This window comes from Schistocerca americana, chromosome X (genome assembly GCF_021461395.2).
Source record: "Schistocerca americana isolate TAMUIC-IGC-003095 chromosome X, iqSchAmer2.1, whole genome shotgun sequence".
Lineage (NCBI taxonomy): Eukaryota > Metazoa > Arthropoda > Insecta > Orthoptera > Acrididae > Schistocerca > Schistocerca americana.
Genome location: NC_060130.1, coordinates 353,477,357 through 353,490,763, shown reverse-complemented (window position 1 = coordinate 353,490,763; position 13,407 = coordinate 353,477,357). Strand labels below are relative to the sequence as shown.

The window sequence follows — 13,407 nt, the reverse complement described above, 5'->3', positions numbered from 1 at the left end:
TACGAAAGCAAGTTTTAAATCTAAGCTAAAATCATTTCTCCTGGACAGCTCCTTATATTCAATACATAATTTTTTTATTACAGACTTGCTATCGTGCAAAGAAGAAAAGAACTAGTTTTTAAGTGTAACTGCATGAGTAAGACTAAAAAATATATTCATTTAATGTTAAAATTAATCATGGATACATATTCAGTAAACTGACTTACTCCACATTATTTGCATAAAAAATCAGTCAAAAAATCTATGGAACATGTGACTATCTAAATAATAGTGCTTAACTGCCTTTTTAAATAAGTTCATTTTAGCAATCTCTTTAATCTAATAAGGCAATTTAATGTACTGTTTTATTCCTTAACAGAAAATGTGGTTTTGAGTTTTATGTTTATTCTTTCTTGGTAAATGCAAGTTAAGTCTAGATCTTGTACTATTGTTATAGCTAGAGTTGTTTGTGCAGCAATTATAAATGCCATTTTTGATGCACAAAACTGATTGGTAAATGTACTCACACAGTGCAGTTAAATTCCCAAATGTTTTGAACAGATCTTTGCAATGAGCTCAAATACTGTTATTGGTTGCTATTCTAGTGACCATTTTCTGCAGTTTGAAAATTGTTTTTGCATTTTGTGCATTTGTGCCCCAGAAAAGAACTCCATAGCTAGGAATTGAGTTTACATGTGAATATTATGCAGATAAAAGGCTCTGATTGTTACACACTGATGACAGGACTCTAAGGGCAAAACATGTTGACTACATTCTGTTTGCAAGTATCTTTGTGTGTTCACATTGCATCAGCTGAGAATCAATATTCATTCCCAGAAATTTTGTGTTTATTATACACTGTGTAGAGGTGCTGCCTACATTTAATTTATCAACATACTTTCTCTACTTCACTCTTATTTATTTTTGTTTAGTGTTACTTCATTGCATAGTGACTTCCTTGAAGGTTTCATTTGCTTTCTTTGCGATAAGTTCTCTTGTAATACATACATGAAAATGATATCTGCCAATCTGACAACCAGGAGCAATGCTGTTTCACTAGAGCTAATTGACTGCACACTTCAACTAGAAAAGAGTGATTGCAGTCTTACAGACATTTACATCGTGGCTACAGAACATGTAATGCTAGTAAACACATGACATAGGCACTGTGTTAATGCGGTTTTCATATGTTGTGCTTAATGATCCATGTTTCGATGATGGCCTGGTTTAACTGCTCTACACTGTTAGCAACAACATACACAATACATTAATTTATTACCTTACAGAAGCAATGAATAGTAGATTCATGCATCGATCTGGCAGAGCAGTCACAAGATACACTGAAGAGCCAAAGGAACTCGTACACCGGCCTAATATTGTGTAGGCCCCCCATAAGCATGCAGAAGTGGCACGACATGATGTGGCATTGACTTGACTAATGTCTGAAGTAGTGCTGGAGGGAACTAACACCATGAATCCTACAGGGCTGTCCATAAATCTGTAAGAGTATGAAGGGGTGGAGATCTCGTCTGAACAGCACGTTGCGAGGCATCCCAGATATGCTCACTAATGTTCATGTCTGGGGAGTTTGGTGGTCAGCAGAAGTGTTTAAACTTAGAAGAGTGTTCCTAGAGCCACTTTGTAGTAATTCTGGACATGTGGGGTGTGGCATTGTCCTGGTGGAATTGCCCAAGTCCATTTGAATGCACAATGGACATGACTGGATGCAGGTGATCAGACAGGATGCTTACATGTGTCACTTGTCAGAGTCATTTCTAGATGTATCAGGCTCCCATATCACTCCACATGCACATGCTACAAATCATTACAGAGCCTTCACCAACATGAACAGTCAACTGCTGAAATCCAGGGTCCATGGATTCATGAGGTTGTCTCCACATGACTGGATGCAGGTGATCAGACAGGATGCTTACATGTGTGACTTGTCAGAGTCATTTCTAGATGTATCAGGCTCCTATATCACTCCACATGCACATGCTACACAACGTTACAGATCCTTCACCAACATGAACAGTCAACTGCTGAAATCCAGGGTCCATGGATTCATGAGGTTGTCTCCACACCCATACACATCCATCCAATTAGTACAATTTGAAACAAGACTTGTCTGACCATGCAACATGTTTCCAGTCAGTGTTGGTGTTGGTGTTGACTGGCCCAGGTGAGGCATAAAGCTTTGTGTCGTGCAGTTAACAAGGGTACATGAATGGGCCTTTGGCTCTGAAAGCCCATATCAGTGATGTTTCATTGAATGATTCATGCCTGACACTTGTTGATGGCCCAGCATAGAAATCTGCAGCAATTCGTGAAAGGGTTGCATGCCTGTCATGCTGAATGATTCTCTTCAGTCCGTTATTGCAGGATCTTTTTCCGCCCACAGCGATGTCAGAAATTTGATGTTTTATCAGATTCCTGATATTCATGGTACACCCATGAAATGGTCGTAAGGAAAAACACCACTCCATTACTACCTCAGAGATACTGTATGCCATTGCTTATGCGCCAACTATAGCACCACATTCAAACTCACTTAAATCTTACTAACCTGCCATTTTAGCAGCAGTAACTGAGCTACCAACTGCACCAGACACTTGTCTTATATAGGCATTGCCAACTGCAGTGCTGTATTCTACCTGTTTACGTAGCTCTGTATTTGAATACGCATGCCTATACCAGTTTCTTTGGTGCTTCAGTATGCTTGGCTTTGCAACATTTAACATAATCATTTGCAGACTAATGTTCTTTATCTTAAGTTGATGCATTTACCCTTTTACATAATTCTTGAAAATTTACATAATTCTAGGCCTACTTATTTATATTTCCATACAGATTTTGGATAGTGTACAAACAACAATGAAATGACCATAAAAATGAATTGTGTTGTAAATACTTTGTCACAATGTTTGGCAGTATAATCTTTTATGAACTTGTGGCATCTTTACAAGTCAGTGCTTACACATTGCATGCTACGTACAGTATCAACATGTAAAATATGCAAAAATGCTTTCTCTGCTTGAAAGGAAATTTGCTATATACATGTCTTTGATTTACATATAATAAGTAGGTATACCATGCTATATATAGCCTGCCCAGTTAGCCATGCGGCCTAACACACAGCTTTCCGGATTGGGAAGGAGCGCCTGGTCCCCAGCACGAATCCGCCTGGAGGACTTCTGTCGAGGTCCCGTGAGCCGGACAGTCTGTGGATGGTTTTTAGGTGGTTTTCCATCTACCTCGGTGAATGCATTCTGGTTTCCCTTATTCCGCCTCATCTACACTATGTCGGCGACTGCTGTGCAAACAAGTTCTCCACGTATGCGTACACCACCATTACTCTACCACACAAACATAGGGGTTACACTGGTCTAGTGTGAGATGTTCCCTGGGGGGGTGTCCACAGGGGGCTGAACCTCACAATAAACCTGAAACAGTGCTTCAGTGTGGGGCGGTGGAGGGGTGAAGTGAACTGCAGTTATTGTGGGGTTGTGGACCACTGCGACTGCAGTGGGTACGGAGCCTCTTCATCATTTCTAGGCCCCTGGTTAACATACAATACAATATAATACAATGTTATATATACAAATATTTAGACATTAGTGGTATCTCAGATTCTTTAATCTGTTGCAAACAATGGAAATTAGATATAGTTACCTAGCAATACACATTACTAATGTGCATGTGATATTCTATAAGAAAGTTTTTCTTGCAGTGCATTGTGTGTGGTGTGTGTGTGTGTGTGTGTGTGTGTGTGTGTGTGTGTGTGTGTGTGTGTGTGTGTGTGTAAAATCTGATATGTAGTTACTCTACAATTTGGATTAGCCATTAAAATTTACCCCTGCCTCATAACATGTAGGGCGAGTCAGTTCACATATCAGTCAAAGGCAATGGTTTACCAGTTTTAATAGAGTAATCCCTGCCATAGCAAAAAATCAAACTACATGCTGATGACTCCTGTACCTCTTATAGCTTCTGACATTTATTTTGTGTAATTTTTCCCATCTTTTTTACTTTTATTTATTGCTAGTTGTATAGTCTCAATACAATGTATGAAAGAATTATGTGTACTTACTAGTAAATACACTCACTTCTTTCAGAAATTTTTAGTTCACTGAATTTTGTAACATGTCTCATCTTGTGAAATTTGTTTAACTTGATTTGCTTTTCCTTTCAGACACAACATGTATACCAGTGGTTGCAGCCAAAGATTTGCCGTGATGATGTTATAAATGCTGTTCAGTTGCCTGAACCAAGGGAGAAACAAGCGTGTCCACCATGCAATCCTGGGATGGAGTATGTTAATGGTTCTACGTGTGAATTCTGTCCAAAAGAAATGTATTCAGATGGAAAAACAGGTTGCAAAAGATGTCCACCAAACACCACTCCAAATTATGGTTACCAAATACTCCATTGGACAGAAATGCCGAAAATGATGAGTGCAGCTTGCATCCAGCCAGATGGTAGTTTTCAGCGATGAATTATTACTGTTACTTATTTGCTGAATGCAAAACTATGTTTGTCTTACAGAGAACACAATTGTGTATATATATATATATATATATATATATATATATATATATATATATATATATATATATATAAAATAGAAGGAAACATTCCACGTGGGAATATATATATATATATATATATATATATATATATATATAGATGATGTGACTTACCAAATGAAAGTGCTGGCAGGTCGACAGACACACAAACAAACACAAACATACATACAAAATTCAATCTTTCGCAACAAACTGTTGCCTCATCAGGAAAGAGGGAAGGAGAGGGAAAGATGAAAGGATGTGGGTTTTAAGAGAGAGGGTAAGGAGTCATTCCAATCCCGGGAGCAGAAAGACTTACCTTAGGGGGAAAAAAGGACGGGTATACACTCGCGCACACACACACATATCCATCCACACATATATACAGAAGACAACAATTTATGGCTTTTAAAATGAGAATTTTTGGAGATAAGCATAATCTAAGGACCTGCTTGCCATAAGCCCTCAAACACATTGTGTTGTAGTGAACTGTATGTTTAGTGATCATATGAACCATTTGTTGTATGAGGTGCACAAGTCAGGTTGGTGACCCATCACTGTCTGGGACGTCTCCAAACACATCTTCATTGCTCATCAGGGCTCATTTCAAAGTGAGACTCATCACTGATGACAACTGTACTTCAGTCAGTGAAATTTCAGGTTGAACATGTGTCTGGAGATGCCCCAGGCAGTGATGGGATACCAACCTGATTGTTGCCTGCCATACAGCCTCACAACTAGGAGTGATGGTCTGGGATGCCATTTCTTTCCATAGCAGGACCCCTTTGGCTGTCTTCAGTGGCACCCTTAGAGCTCAGTGGTACATTGATGATTTTCTAGGCCCCAATTTGTTGCCCTTCATGACAAACCATTCTGGAGTTACATTTCAGCAAGATAATGCCTGCATGCACTCAGCAAGAGTTTCTACTGCTTGTCTTCATGCTTGCCAAAACCTACTTAGACAGCAAGGTCATTGGATCTCTCCCCATGGAGCATTGTGGGCAGGGCCTTACAACCCACTCAGGATTTTGATAATCTCACACACTAGTTGGACAGAATTTGGCATGATATTCCTTGGTAGAACATGCAACAGCTCTGTCAAAATAATGCCAAGCCGAATAACTCCATGCATAAGGGCCAGAGGTGGACCACCTGGTTACTTACGTGCTCATTTTGTAAAGCTCTTTCTCTTGAATAAACCATTCAATTTTTCTGAAATGGTAATCGTTTGTTTATCTGTATATGCACATCACATCTACCTATTTCCATTGTATTTGCATAATTCCTTTTTGGTGCATCTTTTTTTTCTCTTTGATCTTTTTTCTCTTGATGACATGATCATATATACACTTAAGCATACAAAAAATATTTAAACAGGAAGTTCTATGCTACATGACATTCAGTGCAGAGCAAGTTACTGCATTAATATTCAATGCATGATAGTGATACAAGTGTAGTGATCTGTAGTAGTGATGATGGTTTAAGTAGTAGCAAGTGTGTGTGTGTGTGTGTGTATGGGGTGGGGGGGGGTGGGGGGGGGGTGAGAGAGAGGAAACAGGGAGAGAGTGGTGAGAGGGGGTGGAGTAGGTTATGCAGATATAAAGTTAAAGGCACTTAATAAAATAGTGTTGTGTACATTATGCAAGTTGGGTAATTGATAGATGACCTTGCATCAGTATTGCTTGTCCTGATATAACTGAGCCAATGAGTGTGTTTGAGATTCTTGACATGGAAATCACACCACCACTGAGGGAGGTGGCATTGTAGATACATCAACACCTACATCTACATCAGTACTCCATCAGCCACCTGATGGCAGATGGCGGACGGTACTTCTGGTACAACCAGCTGCTCCCTCTTTCTCTGTTCCACTCATGAACGATGCATGGGAAGACTGAATGTCAGTAAGACTCTTTATTAGCTCTAATTTCTCAAATTTTCTCATTGAGGTAATTTTGTGAGATGTTTGTGGAAGGAATTAATATATTGTCTGACTCTCCCTGAAAGTACTCTCTCAAAATTTAGGTAGTAAACCTTTCCCTGGTGCACAATGTCTCTCTTATAGTGCCTACCACTGGAGTTTGTTGAGCATTTCTATAATAGTCTCATGCCCACTAAGTAAACCCATGTTGAAACATGCTGCCCTTCATTGGATCTTCTCTATCTCTTCTATCCCATTTGAAAACATTTTCGATCCTGCAGAAATGAAGTGTTGATGTGGGGATGAAGGGAGAGGGTGTAGAAGTTCCTTCTATTACAGGTTTTGGACAAGAATTCCAAACATTTGGTTGTGACCAAACTCATTCAAAAAGCTGTCCAGTGACAAGATCAGTTAGGATTACAACCACAAGTAGCACTATGTGATATGCATTTATTTTTATTTTAGACGTAATCACATAATATAATATCACACGTAACTGGTTTTAGCTATTCATTACCCACTTAAGATTCTGTCTGTGACAGGCATATACAATCTGACCAAAATTGTTTATGATTGTTATCACTTTATGTTATTGTGTCTGAAGTGAAAAGTAGTGTATAAAATAGCAATCATTTTTCTCCATAGACAAAAAATCATTTCTTCAATTGGCCATGTGAGTTAGATGTTTGAAATCTCAGGGAGAAGATATGTTAGACCTAATTTGAATGATTTGTATTAGCTGATGATAAAGTTCTGACATGTTGTACAGCCTGAATGTACATTTTACATGATTTTCCACACAGTCTGAGATGACCACTTGGTTGATTCTCTGATTTTTCCTCAAGATGTGCCACCTAAATGTACAACATGTGACAGACTTTCATGAGAGCTTGGACAGTAGTATCTGATTTAACATAAAATTCTGATTAAAGACTGAACCATACATACATAAGGTAGGGGAACCACAGTGTAACTAAATAGTTTCTTTCTGAATATTGAAAGCTCTGCTTTTTATTCAGCTTCCCTTAAAGGATTCTTCAATAAGCAGTTAAAGACCAAATGATTGTGACTTTGAAATACAGGGTGTTTCAAAAAGGACACTACAATTTTGAAAATTCATGTAAATTAATTCATAGTACCTACAGAGGCGATTGTAGTGTTAATTTGTGGGGAAATACATCAAGTTTTGTCTGACATAGTTTGTTAGTGCCAAATCATATTGTAAGGAGTGTTAGTGGCAGTTGAGTTAAAGATAGCTACCTTCACTGGACCTGAGCATGCTAGAGGTGTGTTTAGGGTTGAAGAACCGAAGTCGGTGATAACAGTTCAGTGTAATTTCCATACCAAGTATACTAAAGATCCTCTTAGAAGGCCTACAATTTATGAGTGGCATAAATGTTTTGTAGAAACAGGGTGCTCAGTAAGGTGTGGGGAATCATCAAATCTTCCAAGCACATCTGATGACATCGTTGAGCAAGTGAGACAATGTTTTGTCAACAGCCTTACAAAATTGATCCGTAGTGCATCTTGCTAACTGGAAATCCCACATACATCTGTTTGGCATGTATTGAGAAACCGTTTGCATTTGAAACCATTCAGATTGATTATCATACAGGCAGTAAAATACACTGATAAAATTCCTTGCAAGAACTTCTGTGTGGGTACGTTAAATCAATTACATGAGGATGAACATTTCTTGGACAATATCATCTTTTCTGACAAGTCAACTTTTCACTTAAGTGGCAAGGCTAACACACAAAACTGTAGGATTTTGGGCAGTGAAAATCCACGTAAGATATTGCAACAGGTTTGTGGTAGCCCTATGCTGAACGGTCTTTGTGCATTGAGCAAGAACAAAATGTACAGCCCCTTTTTTTCCATGAGATACCCATCAATGGGATAGTATACCCGCATATGTTACAACAATTTTTGATACCAGAGATCGATGAGGATGACCAAGAATGAAATGTTTATTTCATGCAAGATGGTACACCACCCCACTAACTAGCTGATGTCTGAGATTTTCTCAGTGACTGCTTTCCAGGTCAATGGTTTAGTCATGATGCATCAATTGCATGAACCCCATGTTCCCGAGACCTGACACCAATCAATTTTTTTGTATGGGGATTCATCAAGGATGTAGTGTTTGTACCTTCTGTGCCAGATTCTCTTCCTGAACTTAGAGCAAAAATTTACTCTGCCACTGAGCAAGCTACACCTACAATGCTACAGCACCTTTGGGAAGAAATTGACTTCCGATAGGATGTGTGCAGAATAACCAGTGGAAGCCACATGCGACATCTTTAGTTTAAGGTAAAAAAACTTGATGTGTTTCCCTACAAAATAACACTAAACCCGGCTCTATATCTTATTTCAATAAGTTTATATGAATTTTTAAAGTAGTAAATTCATTTTTGAAACACCCTGTAGATGTATTTATTTAGACTATTAAGTGTAAATATAAATTCCAACAGGGTGGTCCAGTCAACAGCACTGTGTAACATACTGGAGTGGAGCATGCATGCAGAGTTGTATTCAGTTTGGAAAATATAATATTATTTAGTTTTTGCATATGGATTGTAATTATGTGCTAGAAAAAAATTAGTCTACTTGAAAGGAATTTGAGTTTGCTTTTGATATTCATTGAATATTAAAATTTATTGGCTTATTCTCAATGTTAGGGTGTCCCTTTTTGTTTTACTAATCAATCCATTATTATGACACAGTTTTCCCTTATGCATATGATGTGTTTCGTTTTTGTGAATATACACTTGTATTTCGTTTTTTTTCCCTCCTGCAGAAAAACATAGCCTCGTTATCTCCATATGAGAAACTGTATTTTTGACAAAATACTTTATCAAGACATAATCATTTTCCATAACAGTACATTTCCTTCCTTTTACATCTTCTTTTGTTGCCTTTCAAGGTGATATGTAGATCAATTCTACTATTGTAATAAGATTAACATTTCAGTTTTGATTTTCAGTTATATACATTAATCTGTAAAATTGTGCAACCAAAATCAGTAACATCTAGTCTACTTTAATAATATTTATAGATGTAGAGGTAGATGTAGGTATTTCATGTAATTATACATCAGCCAAATTGCCCCATTTAGTGTATTTATTTTAAAATATTTATATTGTTCATCAGGTACCCGATGCAGCAATGGACTTGGATGGCAGTGTGCTGGATCATATATTCACTCTGCTCACAACCAAAACTATGGTGCATATTTGCTTCTTTCATTAAATGTTGCTGGTTTTAGAAGCCAAGGAGGATTCAGTTCCGACCATCATCTTGAAGTTGGAAGCATTTCATTCTCTTTTGAACTCATATGTAGAAGCAAATGTGAATTTGTTTTCATGCAGGTAGGCTTTTAATGTAAAAAATTTACAAATTAATTAACAACAAAATATATGAACATGGCTATGAAACTATAACACTATATGCCTCAATCACCTGTCATTATCATTGTCTATATAAGTACAACATGCACAAAAACTGTCTTGTCCGTGGCTGAGAGTGAAAAATTAGTGACTCTTCAACACAAAGAAAGACTACTTAGAATCACGTTGTAAATAGCTGTGTGATGTTATCGAGTGACATTTTAGCAATGTTCATGAGAAATGTCTTCTTACTTACAAATCTGGTTTATGAAAACTGATGGTATGACACAGCATAATTCATATTCTTTTATTTTAATTTAAGATCAAAGACTTTCATGGCCAGAGTTTATTTCCATAAAATTCTTCTGGGTTGTAGACCGTGTCAAGTTGTAAAATGATGAACCAATGGTTCGGCCACAATTACTAGTGTTTTCTGTCAGGGTGTGTAGTGCTGTAATATGTATTTTGTCCTGATGAAAGTCACTTGTAGCAGTGACCAGTATGTTAGAGCATCATTTCTGACGCAGTCTAAAACCTAGAAGAATTGCATGCAAAATTATTCTAATCCATCAGCCTATCCATGATGAAATAACTAATATTTTTTACCATTTTCTTTTCAGGGTTCTGATTCGAAAGAACTCTCTGTAATTCAAAGGTGGACAGAATCCCAGCCTAGACAAGACTTTGTGCTCGCCCTAATGCAGAATGATTCATACACATTTAGCTGGGCATTTCAAAAACTTCCACTAGATGAAGACAGTAATGAAGAAATGTTGGAAGATGATATTGCCAAAATTTATTCCATTAATGTGACAAATACTATTGATGGAGGAGCCTCAACTTGTTTACCTTGTCATCAGGTAATTAAATACCATCTCCACAGTGTCAATTGTTCTAGTTGCCAATGAATCTAAAAATTAATATTATTTTCATTTTTCTTAAATAACTACCTGTCTGGACTGTTTCAAGTACTTCTCGTGTACTCTGTATAGTCTGCACAGATTTTTTTCTTTTAATTTAATCAGATTCTTATGTTTTTCACAAATTGCAAAACCTTCTAAACTTTTCACACCAATTAAGGCCATAGAAGCATAGTCTGACCAAAAAGTGATTCTGGTAGCTGGGGTCCAAGGTTTTTGTTAATCATGTCTTTTTTATTCTTGTTGTGATATTTCCATAGGAACTTTCATCCCATAACACATATTTCTTTATGTTTAACTGTGAAGTGAAACATCAGATTTAACAGATTTAAGTTTAAACAAATTTTTGATATAAGAAAATATTGTATTAAAAATTTTCACCCTTCTTTCACCCCCTAAGGAGCTGAATTTCCAAAAGCAGGGAAACATGATTTTTTTTTAAATTTCCTAACAGAGAAGCCAAATATAAATTTTCATATATTTAGATTTGAACATGTTTTCATAATGAAATAATTTCATAAAACTTTACATCCCCTATTTCTCTCCCTTAGGGGACTGCATTTCCAAAAACACTTTTAGCATGCTGCAGGTGAAAAATAGGTGGTTCTCTAATGCCTGACCTATTTGGTGTAATTTGCTGTTGTTAAGTCAGCCATATACCACTTTGATAACTGCAGGGTAGTTTCTGTACATGGCCTATCATTGTATTTGTCACACTTATAGCACAGATAGTTTGAAAATCGACACAGGTGTCCAAAACTAGTCACCATCAAAAAATAAAAATTAGACACTTCACAGTGCAACTTATGACAAAACTGCAGCCATTTACATCAACTTAAAAATATATATTTTTATTTCTGATGGACAAGTCAAATACCAGTTTTCATAGATGTAACTTTGAAAATGCTTTAATAGTTCTTTAATAATAAATTATTTAAAAAAAACTTTCAGCCACTATTTTAGCCACTTAATACTTGAATTTCTGAAAATGCTGAAACGAGTATTTCTAACCTAGACGCAAAATACCAGTTTTCATAGTTTTATCTTCAAAATTGCCTTAATAGCAACATATTTTCAAAAAGTCTTTCATCCCTTATTTAACCCCCTTTAGGAATGGAATTTCAAACTATCCCTTCTTAAACAATACCTACAGTATAAGATCCACACCCTCACCATATTTCAACCTTCTATCCTTAGTTGTTTTGGCTGGAAGATGATTAGTCAGTGAATTAGTCTGGCTCTATTTCACGTCCTTAGGGGTTGAATTTCCAAAAACCATGTAACACATATTTCTTTCATTTCTAACTAAGTATCCAAATGCCAATTTTCACAGATTTAGCTTTAAAAATCCTTTCATAATGAAATACTTTCATAAAACATTTCACCTCCTATTTCACACTATTGGGGGTTGAATTTCCAAAAACAGTGACACATGTATTTTTTGTTTCTAACTGAGAAGCGAAATGCAAATTTTCATAGACTTAGCTACGAAAATTTGTTCATAATGAAATATTTCATAAAACATTTGCTCTCCTATTTCACCCCCTTAGAGGCTGAATTTCCAAAAACACTAAACCACCTATTTTTTATTTGTAACCAAAAAGTCAAATACCAATTTTCGTATATGTAGCTTTAAAAATGCTTTAGCAGGTCTTTAATAATGATTTATTTAAAAAACCTTTCATGCACTATTTCACCTGAATAGGTGGTAAATTTCCAAAAATGTTGGAATATCCATTTCCTTATTTCTGACCAAGAATCCAAATGCCAATTCTTGTAAGTGTGGCTTCAAAATTGCCTTAATAGCAACATACTTTCAAAAAGCATTTTATAACCTATTTTGTGTAGATTAAAACCACTTTTTGATGAATTTCTCAGACTGAAATATTTTTTCCTTAGATGAGGGTTTACCTTAAATAGGGTTCAGCTCCAATATGCTAATTAATTTGGATTTTTTAGGCCATACAGTAGGACTCTTTCATCATGAATGCACATGACTTGTTCCTAGTAAATCTTAAAATTTATACTAGTGCCATACACATTTCATTGACTCAGTAGGCACTTGTTTTAAAGTCACATGAAAAATTACCAACTGTTGTCTAAATTTACAGATAGCATACAGAAGAGGAAGAAACTGTTTATATTCAGAAGTTGTTTTTCTGAACTACAGTAGTTTCATAGATAAATACAATTAAGTGAAAAGGAGAAAACCTTAAATAGTATCCTGTATTTCTTGAATAAAACAAAAAATCAGCAATTGTAATTTGTGTTTTCCTGCCACCATGACATACTGAGAACAGTCATCATTCTAGCTGGTTAATATTTGCTAGAATCAGTTCATATGCACTGAATGAGGAAACATAGTTTCTAAAACCTGCAACAAAACTTAGGGCAGCTGGATGCTCCACTCATCACCATCATCACCATAAACATCATCCCTTGCTCAGCTTCTACTTGCTGTTTTTAGTTATTTATTAAAACACCCCACTATCATTTAAATCTACACAATGTTAAAAAATTGGGAAGTCATCATAACATCAAAATCCTGAAATGTTATGCTTGCTGGAATTTATAACTAGCAGAATTGAATTGTATAATCAGCATTGTATGAAAACTTTGTATAGCTTTGGTAT

At 36.4% G+C, this 13,407-nt stretch overlaps 1 protein-coding gene across 1 annotated transcript in view; it reads left to right on the top strand.

The window, feature by feature from the left end:
- Window positions 1-13,407, top strand: part of LOC124556568 (endosome/lysosome-associated apoptosis and autophagy regulator family member 2-like) — a 240,393-nt gene that overhangs the window by 173,113 nt on the left and 53,873 nt on the right. Inside the window, exons 7-9 of the mRNA XM_047130523.1 lie at window positions 4,172-4,457; window positions 9,619-9,836; window positions 10,475-10,714. Of these exons, the coding sequence (XP_046986479.1) occupies window positions 4,172-4,457; window positions 9,619-9,836; window positions 10,475-10,714 (744 nt within the window). The remainder of the gene's footprint in view (window positions 1-4,171; window positions 4,458-9,618; window positions 9,837-10,474; window positions 10,715-13,407) is intronic.